Source organism: Microcaecilia unicolor, chromosome 1 (genome assembly GCF_901765095.1).
Source record: "Microcaecilia unicolor chromosome 1, aMicUni1.1, whole genome shotgun sequence".
Lineage (NCBI taxonomy): Eukaryota > Metazoa > Chordata > Amphibia > Gymnophiona > Siphonopidae > Microcaecilia > Microcaecilia unicolor.
This window is the reverse complement of record NC_044031.1, coordinates 147,299,209-147,314,628: the sequence shown is the minus strand read 5'-3', so window position 1 is coordinate 147,314,628 and position 15,420 is coordinate 147,299,209. Positions and strand designations below refer to the sequence as shown.

The 15,420-nt window shown below is 47.8% G+C and overlaps 1 protein-coding gene across 2 annotated transcripts in view; it reads right to left on the bottom strand.

Annotated features, from left to right (window-relative positions):
* Window positions 1-359: 359 nt before the first annotated feature.
* The window catches only part of TMEM106B (transmembrane protein 106B), a 60,286-nt gene continuing 45,225 nt past the window's right edge, over window positions 360-15,420 (bottom strand). For both annotated transcript variants that reach the window (XM_030189955.1, XM_030189956.1), the window contains exons 7-8: window positions 12,561-12,614; window positions 360-848 (exon numbers count right to left, since the gene is read on the bottom strand). In XM_030189955.1, coding sequence (XP_030045815.1) covers window positions 731-848; window positions 12,561-12,614 — 172 coding nt within the window. In that variant the 3' untranslated portion in view covers window positions 360-730. The remainder of the gene's footprint in view (window positions 849-12,560; window positions 12,615-15,420) is intronic.

Here is a 15,420-nt window from a genome sequence, read left to right as displayed (position 1 = left end):
TTAGAAGTGTATTTGGAGCAGGTGAGGAGGGAACTGAGCAAAGAATGGAAGCTTAACCCATCCCACTCTGTTTTTCCTAAGATGACTCATTCTTTGCAGCTTTGCTAACTGAAAAAACAGCCTTTCCTCATTTCAATCCACCTGATTTAGCTTAGTTCTTCCCAAAATTGACTCTGCGCTTCTCACTTGATTTTTTATTCTTCATGTTATTTGTCTTTACTACACTGTAAGCTTTAAGGACTACAGGCTGTCCCCCTATCGGCCCCTGTACGTTACTGTGCACATTTGGTAGAACTACATGAAAGATAAAAGTTCTCTCACTGCTAGGTTATATGTGCAAAAGAATGCAAAAAAAAAAAAGGTACTTTTATACCTGTGGTAGCACTGACCAGAAACTCTAAATATAGCTCTATGGCTGAGGGATACTCTCAGATTTCCTCTATTTGAGGAAGAGCCAATTTTGAGTCAAAGATTCAGATCAGAAAGCCCTCTCTCTAAAAAAAAAAAAAAAAAAATCACCATACAGATGGAAAGAAACACTTATAAAATGTAGTCAGACTCGTACCATACATGAATTCAGTTTCACCACAGGAAGTGTATATAAGCATTCCATTAGCAGAAGAATGCAACTTATCAACATTTCTATTCAGTTCCATGTCAGCACCGGTCACCAGTGCTTCTTATTCTAATCAGATGAGCAGCTTCTCTACTGCGGCAGCCAAAGAGCGCATCACAAGCTCAGACTGTTCCAACGATGGTAAGTGATGTTCCCTGCACAGTCTATATACGGGTACCCTTCTTGGGATATCTGTTCAAAGTGGCCAAAGTAGGAGGTGGTCACAGTCACTCTGTAGGACAAAATAAATAAATTAGATGAGGGCTTCTGTAACGTAATAGCCTATTTAAATTTGTGACAGCTGAAAAATAAATGTCTGGCTGTTTCTTCCTGCTCTTTTGGGGGTTCCAGCTCAGTCAGAGCCAACATTTATTGAACTAGAGCACCACTGAACTTCAATTCACAACTATTTTTCCTCCAATTACAAACTTCCCTCTTAAACTCAGTCACCACATCAACTGTCCTCATCCAGGGGTCATAAACCACAGAACTCGGTTATCTCAGACCCCAGCTTTGAGCACTAGAGGCCAGATTCAGTAAACTAGCTTAGCGCATATTTTGCAACTAATTTTGGGCACGAGTACTTATGCCTGCCAAAGACTGGTATAAATACTTGCGCCCAACTGATGACAGTTAGGCGTGTAGATGACTTTCTGTAACACTACACCTAAATCACGGTAATGCCTCTGGTCTACCCATGGTCACACCCCCTTTGGAGATGCACACCATAAAAATTTAGGCACAGAATTGGGCAGATCCGTGTGTAACTCCTAATAGCTGCAAATTAACACCAATTAAAACCTCAATAACGAATTAGTTTATGTATGGATTTGCAATCCACACCCAAATTTGAATGCTCAGCTTTGGCCGATCTATATAAAATCCAGCAGTAGGTGTACCCAGCCAGTCTCCAGGGATGCAGCAGAGGCAGCTGTGAATGCTGCCTCTGCGGCATCCCTAGACAAAGGGAGAAGCAATCAGTTCTGGAACTAAACCCAGGCCAGCAGCATGGCAGTATTCTAATTCAATATCTCATTAGTTGCATGCAAAGGTTGCTAAACAAAATGATACGTGCTATAGTAAGATATTAGTCAAATGTATATTTGCTGTACAGCTACTATTTTAAAATTCTGATTGACAGGTGACATCCAGCAGGGTTGCAAGGATCACAGCTATGGTCAGTTTATGTTTAAGAGCCAAGACATTCAGTGTCATTCTTCTGAGCTTTCAGGACAATAGCAGTACTCCAAATAAGAAGAAAATGAAGTTCCCTTAGATTTAAGAATTCTCTAGCATATCAACTCAAGACATTTTTCACAAAGACCCAAACTTTAATGATATAAAAGAGATTTATAACATGGTCTTTCACCTCAGAGGGTGCACAGAACAGGGTACAATAGGAATTCCGTATACAAAACAAGGCAGTCACTGTATCATACTAAATATACAACCTCACTAAAACGCATATTCCTACTAAAAATCTCCCTCAAAAGAGCTACCACTCTAAATCTTCTCACTCATAAGAACATAACCATACTGGGTCTGACCAATGGTCCATCTAGCCCAGCATCCTGCTTCCAATATAGTGGCCAGTCTAGATCACAAGTACCTTGCAGAAACCCAAATAGTAGCAATATTCCATGCTACCAATCCCAAGGCAAGCAGTGACTTCCCCCATATTCATCTCGGACGGGGAGAGGGATCTTGGGGTGATAGTATCTGAGGACCTGAAGGCGACAAAACAGTGCGACAAGGTGGTGGCAGTAGCTAGAAGATTGCTAGGCTATATAAAGAGAGGAGTGACCAGCAGAAGAAAGGAGGTTTTAATACCCCTGTATAAGACGTTGGTGAGGCCTCACCTGGAGTATTGTGTTCAGTTTTGGAGGCCGTATCTTGCGAAGGATGTTAAAAAAATGGAAGCGGTGCAAAGAAAAGCTACGAGGATGGTACAGGATTTACGTTCCAAGACGTATGAAGAGAGGCTTGCTGACCTGAACATGTACACCCTGGAGGAAAGGAGGAACAGGGGTGATATGATACAGACGTTCAAATATTTGAAAGGTATTAATCCGCAAACGAATCTTTTCCGGAGATGGGAAGGCGGTAGAACAAGAGGACATGAAATGAGATTGAAGGGGGGCAGACTCAGGAAAGATATCAGGAAGTATTTTTTCACGGAGAGGGTGGTGGACGCTTGGAATGCCCTCCCGCGGGAGGTGGTGGAGATGAAAACGGTAACGGAGTTCAAACATGCGTGGGATATGCATAGAGGAATCCTGTGCAGAAGGAATGGATCCTCAGAAGCTTAGCTGAAATTGGGTGGCAAGGATAGGGGAGGGCAGACTTATACGGTCTGTACCAGAGCCGGTGATGGGAGGCGGGACTGGTGGTTGGGAGGCGGGAAATACTGCTGGGCAGACTTATATGGTCTGTGCCCTGAAAAGGACAGGTACAAATTCAAGGTAAGGTATACACATATGAGTTTGTCTTGGGCAGACTGGATGGACCATGCAGGTCTTTTTCTGCCGTCATCTACTATGTTACTATCTCAATAACAGACTATAGGCTTTTCCTCCAGGAACTTAGCATACCTGGGTTTAAAAAAAGGGTTGTAAACTGCTGTTACCACATCCTCCGGCAACAACTTCCAGAGCTTAACTATTCTTTAAGTGAAAAAATATTTCCTCATATTTGTTTTAAAAGTATTTCCATGTTATTTCACTGAATGCCCCCCAGTATTTATACTTTTGGAAAGAGTGAAAAACTGATTCACTCTTACCTGTTTGCACCACTCAAGATTTTACAGACCTCAATCATATCCTCCCTCAGCCATCTCTTTCCCAAATTGAACAGCCCTAATCTCTTTAGCCTTTCCTCATATGGGAGGCGTTCCATCCTCTATCATTTTGGTCTCTCTTCTTTGAGCTTTATTCTAATTCCACTATATCTTTTTTGAGATACGGAAACCAGAACTGAACAAAATACTCAAGATGAGGTCACATCATGGAGCGATACAGAAGCATTATAATATTTTTGGTTTTATTTTGCATCCCTTTACTAATAATTCCTAGCATCTGGTTTGCTTTTTTGGCCACCCCCCTCCATGTTCCTCCTAGGTTCCCAAGTAATGCCAAAATCCTCAACATAATACTACCCACATGTCAAATATCCTGTCATTGAGTACAATCCCCCTAAAAAGCTCAGATCACAACTTCGCCGCCCACCTTCAACCTCTTCAGGCTATTCCCTGGAAGAGACAGGTTTTTATTTACGACAAAACAGGTAAAAACCTTAGGTGCTTTTAATTTCTACTGGAAGTATGTTCCTTAGTACTGGAGATACACCACAAAAATGACCTTGACTGAGGGAATACAAAACCCAAAACCATGGCTACAGCATAACCCCATAGACGGTGTACTTTGATAGTTTATACCTAGAAAATATTGGTCAGTCTCATGAAAAGATTGGAAACGCAAAACAACGAGCCTTTAAGACTATCAAACGTTCTTTTTTTTATCACTTTTATCTTTTTTTACAAGATTCACTTGCAAAAAGGAAATTCAGAGAGAGAATGTTTACAAACAAAAGCCAATAGAAAATTATCTCACAGAAATTATTTAACCACAATCAATTTCTTCCTTAGACCACAAACAACTAAACGAGGGGGGCTGTTTTACAGATGAGGAGATCCAAAATACAAGAAGAAAAAAAATATTGTTATATGGCCTGTCCTTAATTCCCACTTTAATCTATACTTAATCAGTTGTTCTCTCTCTCATTCCTTCGGTCTATTAGATAGCTTTCTCATGGTAAAAAATGTTCGAAGTTGTTCTGGTTCAAAGAAAACATATTTATTCTCCAAAAATCGTATTAGGCATTTGCATGGATATGCCAGTAAAATGTTGCACCCAACGCCTTCGTCTCTTCTCTAAGAGCTAGGAACTGTTTCCTTCTATCCTGTGGTGTCTTTGTAACATTTGGAAAGACCCAAATTCTCTGTCCATAAAATGTTTTTAGGGAATTCTTAAACTATAACTTTATTAATGAGTTTAAATCTTGCTCGAATACAAATGAGACAATTAGCGTTTGTCGTTGAGTCACATCAGACAGTGATTCTTCCAGTAGCACTGATATATCTTGAATTTCTAATTGGGGTTCTTGATTTAAAGGCAAATTCCCTAGTCCTTTAGGCTCTACCCCGACCTGTGAAGATATTGGTACATAATAGGTCTTATTAAGCAGAGGAATAGCCATAGAAGGATATTGTAGAACTTCCAGCAAATATTTTTTAAAGAAATCAGTTGAACTTATTCCTGTAGCCATAGCGAAATTTAAAATCCTTAAATTCAATTGCCGGCTATAATTCTCAATTTGCTCTATTTTTCTACAAGTCAAAATTTTATCTTTTATTAATAGTTCAGTAGTAGATTTTAAATCTTTAACTTCTTGTTGCATAGATGATATCTGATTCATCGAGTCCTATTTAACTTTTTCCAATGAAGTAAAGTTTCAACTTTACTCACGAGAAGAGCCGTTTCCTGGGCTGATTTTGAAACTGCCGTTGTTAAAGCCTGTATAGCTCTCCAAATAGACTCCAATGTAATCTCCGTGGGAGCTCCAAGCTCATCGATCACTTCTCCTGTAGTCTGGGCTGGTGCACTGCCGAACAAGGCCCCGCCGCTATCGACTCCCGATTCAGCTGGGCCCTCTGCACTCCGCCCAAAGAACATAGGACACGGAGGAAGATTAAGATCCGGAGGTGATAAAGATGTCTCTATCCCCAAGGGAGCCGACACTCCTCCTTCGGCTCTCAGCTTGGGATAGGGTATGATACATACCTGTAGCAGTTGTTCTCCGAGGACAGCAGGCTGATTGTTCTCACGACTGGGTGACGTCCGCGGCAGCCCCCACCAACCGGAAAGAAGCTTCGCGGGACGGTCGGCACGCAGGGCACGCCCACCGCGCATGCGCGGCCGTCTTCCCGCCCGTGCGCGACCGCTCCCGCCAGTTGAATGACTAGCAAAAGATGAAACACACAACTCCAAAGGGGAGGAGGGAGGGTAGGTGAGAACAATCAGCCTGCTGTCCTCGGAGAACAACTGCTACAGGTATGTATCATACCCTTTCTCCGAGGACAAGCAGGCTGCTTGTTCTCACGACTGGGGTATCCCTAGCTCTCAGGCTCACTCAAAACAAGAACCCAGGTCAATGGAACCTCGCAACGGCGAGGAAACAACAGGAATTGACCTACGAAGAACAACTAACTGAGAGTGCAGCCTGACCAGAATAAATTCGGGTCCTGGAGGGTGGAGTTGGATTTACACCCCAAACAGATTCTGCAGCACCGACTGCCCGAACCGACTGTCGCGTCGGGTATCCTGCTGGAGGCAGTAATGTGATGTGAATGTGTGGACAGATGACCACGTCGCAGCCTTGCAAATCTCTTCAATAGTGGCTGACTTCAAGTGGGCCACTGACGCTGCCATGGCTCTGACACTATGAGCCGTGACATGACCCTCAAGAGTCAGCCCAGCCTGGGCGTAAGTGAAGGAAATGCAATCTGCTAGCCAATTGGAGATGGTGCGTTTCCCGACAGCGACCCCTAGCCTGTTAGGGTCGAAAGAAATAAACAATTGGGCGGACTGTCTGTTGGGCTGTGTCCGCTCCAAGTAGAAGGCCAATGCTCTCTTGCAGTCCAATGTGTGCAACTGACGTTCAGCAGGGCGGGTATGCGGCCTGGGGAAGAATGTTGGCAAGACAATTGACTGGTTAAGATGGAACTCCGACACCACCTTCGGCAGGAACTTTGGGTGAGTGCGGAGCACTACTCTGTTGTGATGAAATTTAGTATATGGAGCATGAGCTACTAGGGCTTGAAGCTCACTGACCCTACGAGCTGAAGTAACTGCCACCAAGAAAATGACCTTCCAGGTCAAGTACTTCAGATGGCAGGAATTCAGTGGCTCAAAAGGAGGTTTCATCAGCTGGGTGAGGACGACGTTGAGATCCCATGACACAGTAGGAGGCTTGATAGGGGGCTTTGACAAAAGCAAGCCTCTCATGAATCGAACGACTAAAGGCTCTCCAGAGATGGCTTTACCTTCCACACGATAATGGTAAGCACTAATCGCACTAAGGTGATTCCTTACTGAGTTGGTCTTGAGGCCAGACTCTGATAAGTGCAGAAGGTATTCAAGCAGGTTCTGTGCAGGGCAAGAACGAGGTTCTAGGGCCTTGCTCTCACACCACACGACAAACCTCCTCCACTTGAAAAAGTAACTCTTTTTAGTGGAATCCTTCCTAGAGGCAAGCAAGACCCGGGAGACACCCTCAGACAGACCCAACGCAGCGAAGTCTACGCCCTCAACATCCAGGCCGTGAGAGCCAGGGATTGAAGGTTGGGGTGCAGCAACGCTCCGTCGTTCTGCGAAATGAGAGTCGGAAAACACTCCAATCTCCACGGTTCTTCTGAGGACAACTCCAGAAGAAGAGGGAACCAGATCTGACGGGGCCAAAAGGGCGCTATCAGAATCATGGTGCCGCGGTCTTGCTTGAGCTTCAGTAAGGTCTTCCCCACCAAAGGTATGGGAGGATAAGCATACAGGAGGCCGGTCCCCCAATGAAGGAGAAAGGCATCTGACGCTAGCCTGCCGTGTGTCTGAAGTCTGGAACAGAACAGAGGCAGCTTGTGGTTGGTCTGAGAGGCGAAAAGATCCACCGAGGGGGTGCCCCACTCTCGGAAGATCTTGCGTACCACTCTGGAATGGAGCGACCACTCGTGCGGTTGCATGACTCTGCTCAGTCTGTCGGCCAGACTGTTGTTTACGCCTGCCAGGTACGTGGCTTGGAGAAGCATGCCGAACCGACACGCCCAACGCCACATACCGACGGCTTCCTGACACAGGGGGCGAGATCCGGTGCCCCCCTGCTTGTTGACGTAATACATTGCAACCTGATTGTCTGTCCGAATTTGGATAATTTGGCAGGACAGCCGATCTCTGAAAGCCTTCAGTGCGTTCCAGATCGCTCGGAGCTCCAGGAGGTTGATCTGCAGATCCTTTTCCTGGAGGGACCACAGACCCTGGGTGTGAAGCCCATCGACATGGGCTCCCCACCCCAGGCGAGATGTCATCCGTCGTCAGCACTTTCGTGGGCTGCGGAATTTGGAATGGACGTCCCAGGGTCAAATTGGTCCGTATGGTCCACAGAGCAGTGAAGTGCGGCAACTGGTGGAGAGGCGGATGACACCTCTAGATTCCCGGTGGCTTGGAAACCACTGGGAAGCTAGGGTCCATTGAGCAGATCTCATATGAAGCGAGCCATGGGAGTCACATGAACTGTGGAGGCCATATGCCAGAAGTCTCAACAATCTGCCGAGCTGCTGATTGCTGAGACGCTCTGGTCCAGAGAAGCCAGGGCCAAGAGATTGGTGTGCCCTCGCTCTCGGGAAGGTAGGCCCTGAGCCATCTGGGAATTCAGCAGCGCTCCTATGAATTCCAGAGACTGAGTTGGCTGGAGATGGGACTTGGGTAATTTATCACAAACCCCAGCAGCTCAGAAGTTGAATAGTGCACTGCATGGACCGGAGGGCTCCCTTGCCCTTTTCCGAGGTGTTCTGACCAGCCAATCGTCGAGCGATAAGGGAACACGTGCACTCCCAGCTTGAGTAGGTAGGCCGCTACCACCACGAGGCACTTGTAAAACACTCGTGGGGCAGAGGCGAGCCCAAGGGCAGCACACAATACTGAAAGTGCCGTGCGCCAGGCGGAATCTGAGATAATGTCTGTGAGCTGGCAGTATCGGGATGTGAGTGTATGGTCCTTTAAATCCAGGGAACATCAGCCAATCGTTTTTTCTGAATCATTGGCAGAAGGGTGCCCAAGGAAAGCATCCTGAACTTTTCTTTGACCAGGAATTTGTTCAGGCCTCTCAGGTCTAGGATGGGACGCATCCCCCTGTTTTCTTTTTCCACAAGGAAGTACCTGGAATAGAATCCATGCCCTTCCTGCCCGGGTGGTACGGGCTCGACCGCATTGGCGCTGAGAAGGGCGGAGAGTCCTCTGCAAGTACCTGCTTGTGATGGGAGCTGAAAGACTGAGCTCCCGGAGGACAATTTGGAGGCAGGGAGGCCAATTCAGGGCGTATCCGTACCGCACTATTTGGAGAACCCACTGGTCGGAGGTTATGAGAGGCCACCTTTGGTGAAAAGATTTTAACCTCCTCCGACCGGCAGGTCGTCCGGTACGGACACTTGTAGGGCGGCTATGTTCCCATGGATCCAGTCAAAAGCCCGTTCCCGGCTTTTGCTGTGGAGGCCAACAGGGGGCTGCTTAGGCGCACGCTGTTGACGGGAACGAGCGCGCTGGGGCTGTCCCTGTGCCTGACGAGGCCTTCGGGCCGGCTGGTTGTACCTACGCTTCGCAAACAGAATTAGGGTGCAGCTGCCGGGCCGGGAAAAAAACGCCCCCGCCCGCGGGGGCGGGTGCTGCAGGCGCCCCGGTGGGGAGAGCTTGTCGAGAGCGGTTTCGCTGATGCAGTTGGTCACCCATCTGCTCGACCCTTCTCGCCAAAAATATTATCCCCCCGGCAAGGGACGTCAGCCAGTCTCTGCTGGGTGCGGTTGTCCAGGTCAGAGGCACGCAGCCATGAGAGCCTGCGCATCCCTATACCTTGGCCGCAGCACGAGATGCCACGTCACAGGTTGTCAAAAATCCCCCTGGACAGGAACTTCTGCACGCCCTTCAGCTGCCTGACCACCTCCCTGATAAGGCCTGGACTGCTCCGGCGGGAGCTTATCGACCAGGTCCGCCAGCTGTTGCACATTGGTCCGCATGTGGATGCTCAATAGAGCAGGTAAGATGGATGCGGGTCACGAGCATGGAGGATTGGTAGGCCTTCCTCCAAATGAGTCCAGAGTGCGAGACTCCCGCCCCGGGGGCGCCGAGGACGGTATCCCTCGAACCTCCGTGCCCTCTTGAGAGCAGAATCCCACGACCGATGAGTCATGGGGCAACTGGTGGCCGCATGAGCTCTGGGTCAGAGTGGATCCTGTACTGGGACTCTGCTTTCTTGGGAATGGTGGGGTTAGTTAGTGGTCGCACCCAGTTCCGAAGCACGCGTCTCCTTCAGACATTGTGCAGCCTGGTACCGTGGAGGACTCTCTAGGTGGTGATGGATAGTCGAGGACCTCGAGCATCTCGGCCCTCGGCTCTTCCACAGAGACCACGGGAAAGGGAATGCTTATGGACTATCCCGCACAAAGGAGGCAAAGGAGAGACTCTAGGAGGTGAGAGCTTCCTCTCCGGTGATGGCGTGGGGTCGAGGGAAAGGCCCGTAGACTCCTCTGAGGAGAAATATCTCGGGTCTTCCTCTTCCCCCCACGAGTCCCTCATCCTCGGTATCGGACATTAGCTCATGTAGCTGAGTCCGGTACCGGGCCCGGCTCGACGTCGAGGAACGAGGCCTCGGTGTCGTCGAGCGGGGACTCCCGCGCCGGCGGGACGGAGCTCCCTCCATCGACGTAGACGGGGACTCCACCTGCCATGGCGGTCGAGGACCGGCACCGCAAGCGGCGGCGGTTTGTCGACAGCCCCGGCGCCGGGCTAGAGCTCGCCCGGCGCCACAGTCATCGGCGCGGGGGCGCAAGCACCCCCGACGCCGGCACAGCCTGGCGCATCAGCCCTTCCAGGATCCCCGGAAGGATGGCTCTGAGGCACTCGTCCAGGCCCGCTGCCGGGAAAGGCGGGTGGGGCCGGTAAGGGTGTCGGTGCCCAGAAGCTGCTGGGGGCCAGGAGACGGCACCGAGGTGCCGGAACCCCGACGCGTCGGTACCTCCACCACCGACGGAGATCTCTCCTCTCTACGATGACGCTTCGGCGTCGACTCCCCTTCAGGGTGCACCGAGGGCTCCCGGTGACGGCGCTTCTTGTCCTTTTTCCGGTGCACGTCACCGGCGCCGGAGGGCATGGAGGAGGAGGAGGTCGATCCCCCTCGGTCTCGAGGTACCGGGTCCGACAGGGTTCGGTCCCGTGGCTCACGAGCTGAGGGAGTGACCGGGGCCGACAGCCCACGCGGCCTCTCAACCCCACTCTCACGGCGGACCGGCGGGCCGACGGGACCTGTTCTCCTGGGGTCGCTGCCATCGGTTGCCGATGTCTCGGGCATCGATACCCGGTACCGAAGATCCGGCCTTCGATACCGATGCCGTCGAGGTCGACGTCGAGGGGCCGGCGCAAGTTCCCAAAAAGGACGGTCCCGCAAGAACTTGCCTCGCAACCTGAGTCCTGTTTCCGGAGGACCGAGACACAGCGCACACGACTTGAGATTGTGCTCGGCCGAGGCACTGGAGGCACCAAGCGTGGGTGTCGGTCTGCGAGATCGGCCGGCCGCAGCGGACCACACTTTTAAATCCACTCGGGACCTTCGAGGACATCGACGGAAAAATCGCGTCGGCGAAGTCAAAGTCGGCAATGGTGGCTAAAATCACACCACGAAAAAACTAGCCCGACCGAGCGGCCACTAGGCCGCAACGAGGCGTCCCCGCCTGGAAGCGAGGAAAAGGGGAGGCGTGCTCCACACGCGCAGTCTTTTTTCTTTTTTTTTTTTTTTTTTTTTTAACAGAGAAATACTAAAGGAAATTAATTAAACGAAGCGCGATCGCGTATACGCGATCGCAAGAATCCGGCGGCTGAAGTAGAGAGAGCGGCAAAGCACGACTCTCTCAGGCGCGGAAAAAAAGGAACTGGCGGGAGCGGTCGCGCACGGGCGGGGAAGACGGCTCCCGCGCATGCGCGTGTGGGCGTGCCCTGCGTGCCGACCCGTCCCGCGAAGTTCTTTCCGGTTGGTGGGGGCTGCCGCGGACGTCACCAGTCGTGAGAACAAGCAGCCTGCTTGTCCTCGGAGAACAACCCGTTCCGGTAGGTGGGACGCTCGTCGCATAGCAATCAATCGTCTGCGGGATCAGGGACGATGTTATGGCCAGTGGCAGTTGGCCTTTCACGTCCCCTTCCTTTTAGTATGAGGCATCGAAATAGGAAATTCAACAATAGAAACGCCAGCAAACAACTCTGATCAGGCAGCAAACACGCTGAGGAAGCCATCTTGACATGCCCCACAGTATCGACTACCCAACATTCTAACTGTAGGCAACGGAGTACCTCCAGCAAGAGGGATAGCCATTTATCATCTAGCACTAAGAATTCATCACACTTACTGCTATGTTCTGAACAAAGTGCAATTTCTTTTGGGCAAACCCAAATAAAGAACAATATAGTAGACAGGTGCAGAAGAATTACTGACCAAAGTCTGTAGCCCTAAATAGTACGGGAAAGTTTCTAACCGAAGACCTTTTCACAAACTGGCCCAGACTTTTTCTGCCACTGGCAGTACTTGAGATTCTAAAGTCAGGGCAGAATCAGGAAACACTCCACAATATTTTACTTTGTGTTTAAATCAACAGGATATGCTGTTCTACTTTAAAAGCCTCCAACTGTGATGGGGGAGGTACCTTTCCAATCCACAACTATTTCATTTTTTCTACATTTAAATCCACATTTCTCCATCCAATATATCCTTCACACAAGTGCCACTATGATGTTATATGATTCCATCTCCCCTCCCAAGAAATAAAGATGTGCACAATATTAACATACATCTTGTCTTGAATTCCTATTTACATATAGCTTCTAAGGCTAAATTGTACATGGAACAAATTAGAAGGAGACCTTTAGGTAACACAGTAAATCAAGTAACCCACTACACGCACTTGGAGAGAAAGGACTATCTAATCCAGGGAACAGGGACTAGCACTAATTTGTACTAACTGATTTCAAATCAACTTTATAAACTTTTATCCTTTTGTGGAACTGCTTCTAGAGAATACTCAGATACTAACAACTAAATAGTTTACAATAAATTATAACAAAAACAGAATTCTCATACTCACTGTATCAGGACTGCTATGTTATGAACTCTGATGGTCGGAAGGGTACAGTAAATACTGTAATAAGAAAATGAAGGTTAATGTTTATATGTACCATTATTTTTGTTCTCCTCCCTTACCCTACAACCCTCATCCTTCCCAGATGTCATGCCTTATTGTCTCTGAGGAGACTCACCAACCTGAGGGGCATTTCTTCTGCTCAGAAGTACCCTCAGCATCATTACCTGGCAAATGAGTTCCCACTATGGTACACACCCCCTCTACAGGCTTCAACATGGCATATTTAGCTATGCCCAAGCCTGACGGAGCATCTGAACCATGCCCCTGGTTCTGCACTGTTACTAACTGAACCATAAGGCTGATCCCATATCTAGCATTCTCCTATTTTGTTATGCACGCTGAGAAAAAGCATTTAATTTAGGATCCAAGAGTTTGCATGGTCAATACATGGCTTTTAATCAATAAAGCTTTTATAGGGCCTTAAGCCCTTCCCTTTGGCTAAGTGTAGCATACTAAAGGAAGACTTTCAAAGGAAATACTCAAACTGCTTACACTGATAACAAGTGTAAGTGTGTGTGTGTGTTTTTTTTTTTTTTTTTACAACTAAAGATTATCCCCCAGATATTCAAACCATTTAAGCAGGAAGGTACGGCAAACAAGAATAAACCGGATATTCAATGCCGGTCACTGAAATTGGCCCAACATTGAATATTCAGACTCAAGAGCTGACCGCGGGAGTTAACCAGGTTAACTCCCAGTCTGAATATCAGGCCCTATATCATGCTATCTGCCATTTTATTCCTATTGGCCATGGTGCATGTAAAAGACCCTCTTAGGTACAGTTGTACTTTTTACCCATGGAAATCTCTTTAGAAGGGGTGGTGCAGCCAAGTCATCATTATTCAGTGTGCAGAATAAATTCAGCTGCAACCCTGGTTCCATATTTGACATTTATTAAAAGGATTAATATGTTTTGATAGATGAGCTTTAATAAGCAATTAATAATCATATTATACACAGTATCTATTACTAATGTAATGTACATCTTAATGCACTCAACCATAGTAAAATTTTAACTTTATGGAACAATAGCAACTTCATAGAAAATACCCACCCTTTTATTGAAGGACTGTCTCCTTCAATAAAAGGGTGGTATATGTTAATGTATGAGATGGAAGTCTTCTACATACACTGTAGAAAACTTTCATATTTCAGCATCATGTCCCCTTTCTAGGGTTAGTAAAGGAAAGGAGAAATAGTTTCATTCCTTTAGCCCCTCCAGACATGTGGGGTTGTCTTCTTCTACCAGTAGATGAAGACTGAGAACTACTAGTGACACCACTTAAGAATCTTTTGTAGGCAACTGACTAACCAGCATTTTCAATAACAAAGGAACTCCATAATATAACCCCTGGAAAAAAAGAACAAAATTCAGAAGAATAAATAACTGATGAAAATCAAGACCAAATGTTGAAACACAAAAATGAAATGATGAACTCAACTATTTATGCGTGAGGCAGGTCAACTAAGTCCCGTGATTAGTGCTGAACCCGGATATTCAATGCCCAGGCCATTTCCGGTGTCCGGCATTGAATCTCTCTGTTTTCCTGGAGAGTTGTTTCTGCAAAGTTGTTATGTTTGCTCTTCATCTTGGAAAGGAAATTTCTCAAGGAAACGGATTCAGATACCTTCTGGATCAAAGGCTACCCTTCATCAACACCAAACAGAATTGGTCATGATCCCCGAGGCAGGCCTATGTGCCGGAACATGGCCGTGTCCCGTTGTTTTGGAATAGAGAGTTGCACGGGAACGGGGTTCGCGGGATTCCCGCGGGGACGGAGGCAGTTCCTGCGGGGTTCCCACGGGGATGGAAGCAGCTCTGCGGGGTTCCCGCGGGGATGGAAGCAGCTCTGCGGTCTTCTCGTAGAAGTGTAAGCTGCAACTGCACCAGCCTCTCATCTACCGAATACCAATTTCTTTGAGTGCTGTCTTCTCCTCCTCCTCTTCTTCTTTGCTTTAACAGCACAAATGTGGAAAGTCTTCCATTAAGGAGGTGGTAGAGTCACAAATGATGATGGAATTCAAAAAGGCGTGGGATGAACACAGAGGATCTCTAATTAGAAAATGGACGTTATATAAAACCTAACCTTAAATGGCTGCATGTGTGTGGATGTGTCAAGTGACGCTTAAATGGCGACTCTAGCTGTGATGAACTAGGGCTGATACCTGGCAGACTTGTATGGTCTGTGTCTCATACATAGTAATCTGGTGTAGGATGGGCTGGAAAGGGCTTAGACAGCAACTTCAGTGGCTGGAATATGAGGACAGTGCTTGGCAAACTTTTACGGTCTGTGTCCCACAAATGAGAAGACGAATAGACTGGAGTGGGCTTCAACAGCAACCCCAGTAGTTGGAACACAAGGATAGGGCCAGATAGACTTCTGTGGTCTTTGTTCCAGAAACACGAAGGAAAGACCATAATCAAGTATATAATATCACACTCGTTGATTTAATGATGACTTGATCATGAGTGTGACTATTGGCAGAGTGGATGGACCGTTCAGGTCTATTTGCTGTCACTTACTATGTTACTATTAATCCTCTTTGCTACCAGGCTGGTGCACAGACCTCAGTTCTGACACAGGCACGAGAATCAGATGTCGCCTGACCTACTGGCGCGTGCATGTGGCGACCTCTCAGCACACAGTGCAAGTGAATTGGAGACAAGTCTTACATGTGCGCACCAGAGTGTTCCAACTTCCGTTCCTTCCTTGCCTACAGTGATGTGGCTCAAATCCAGAGAGAGTCTGAGGGAGCTAACTGGAATTTTCTTTTATGTACCATTAAAATTCTTACGGGGACG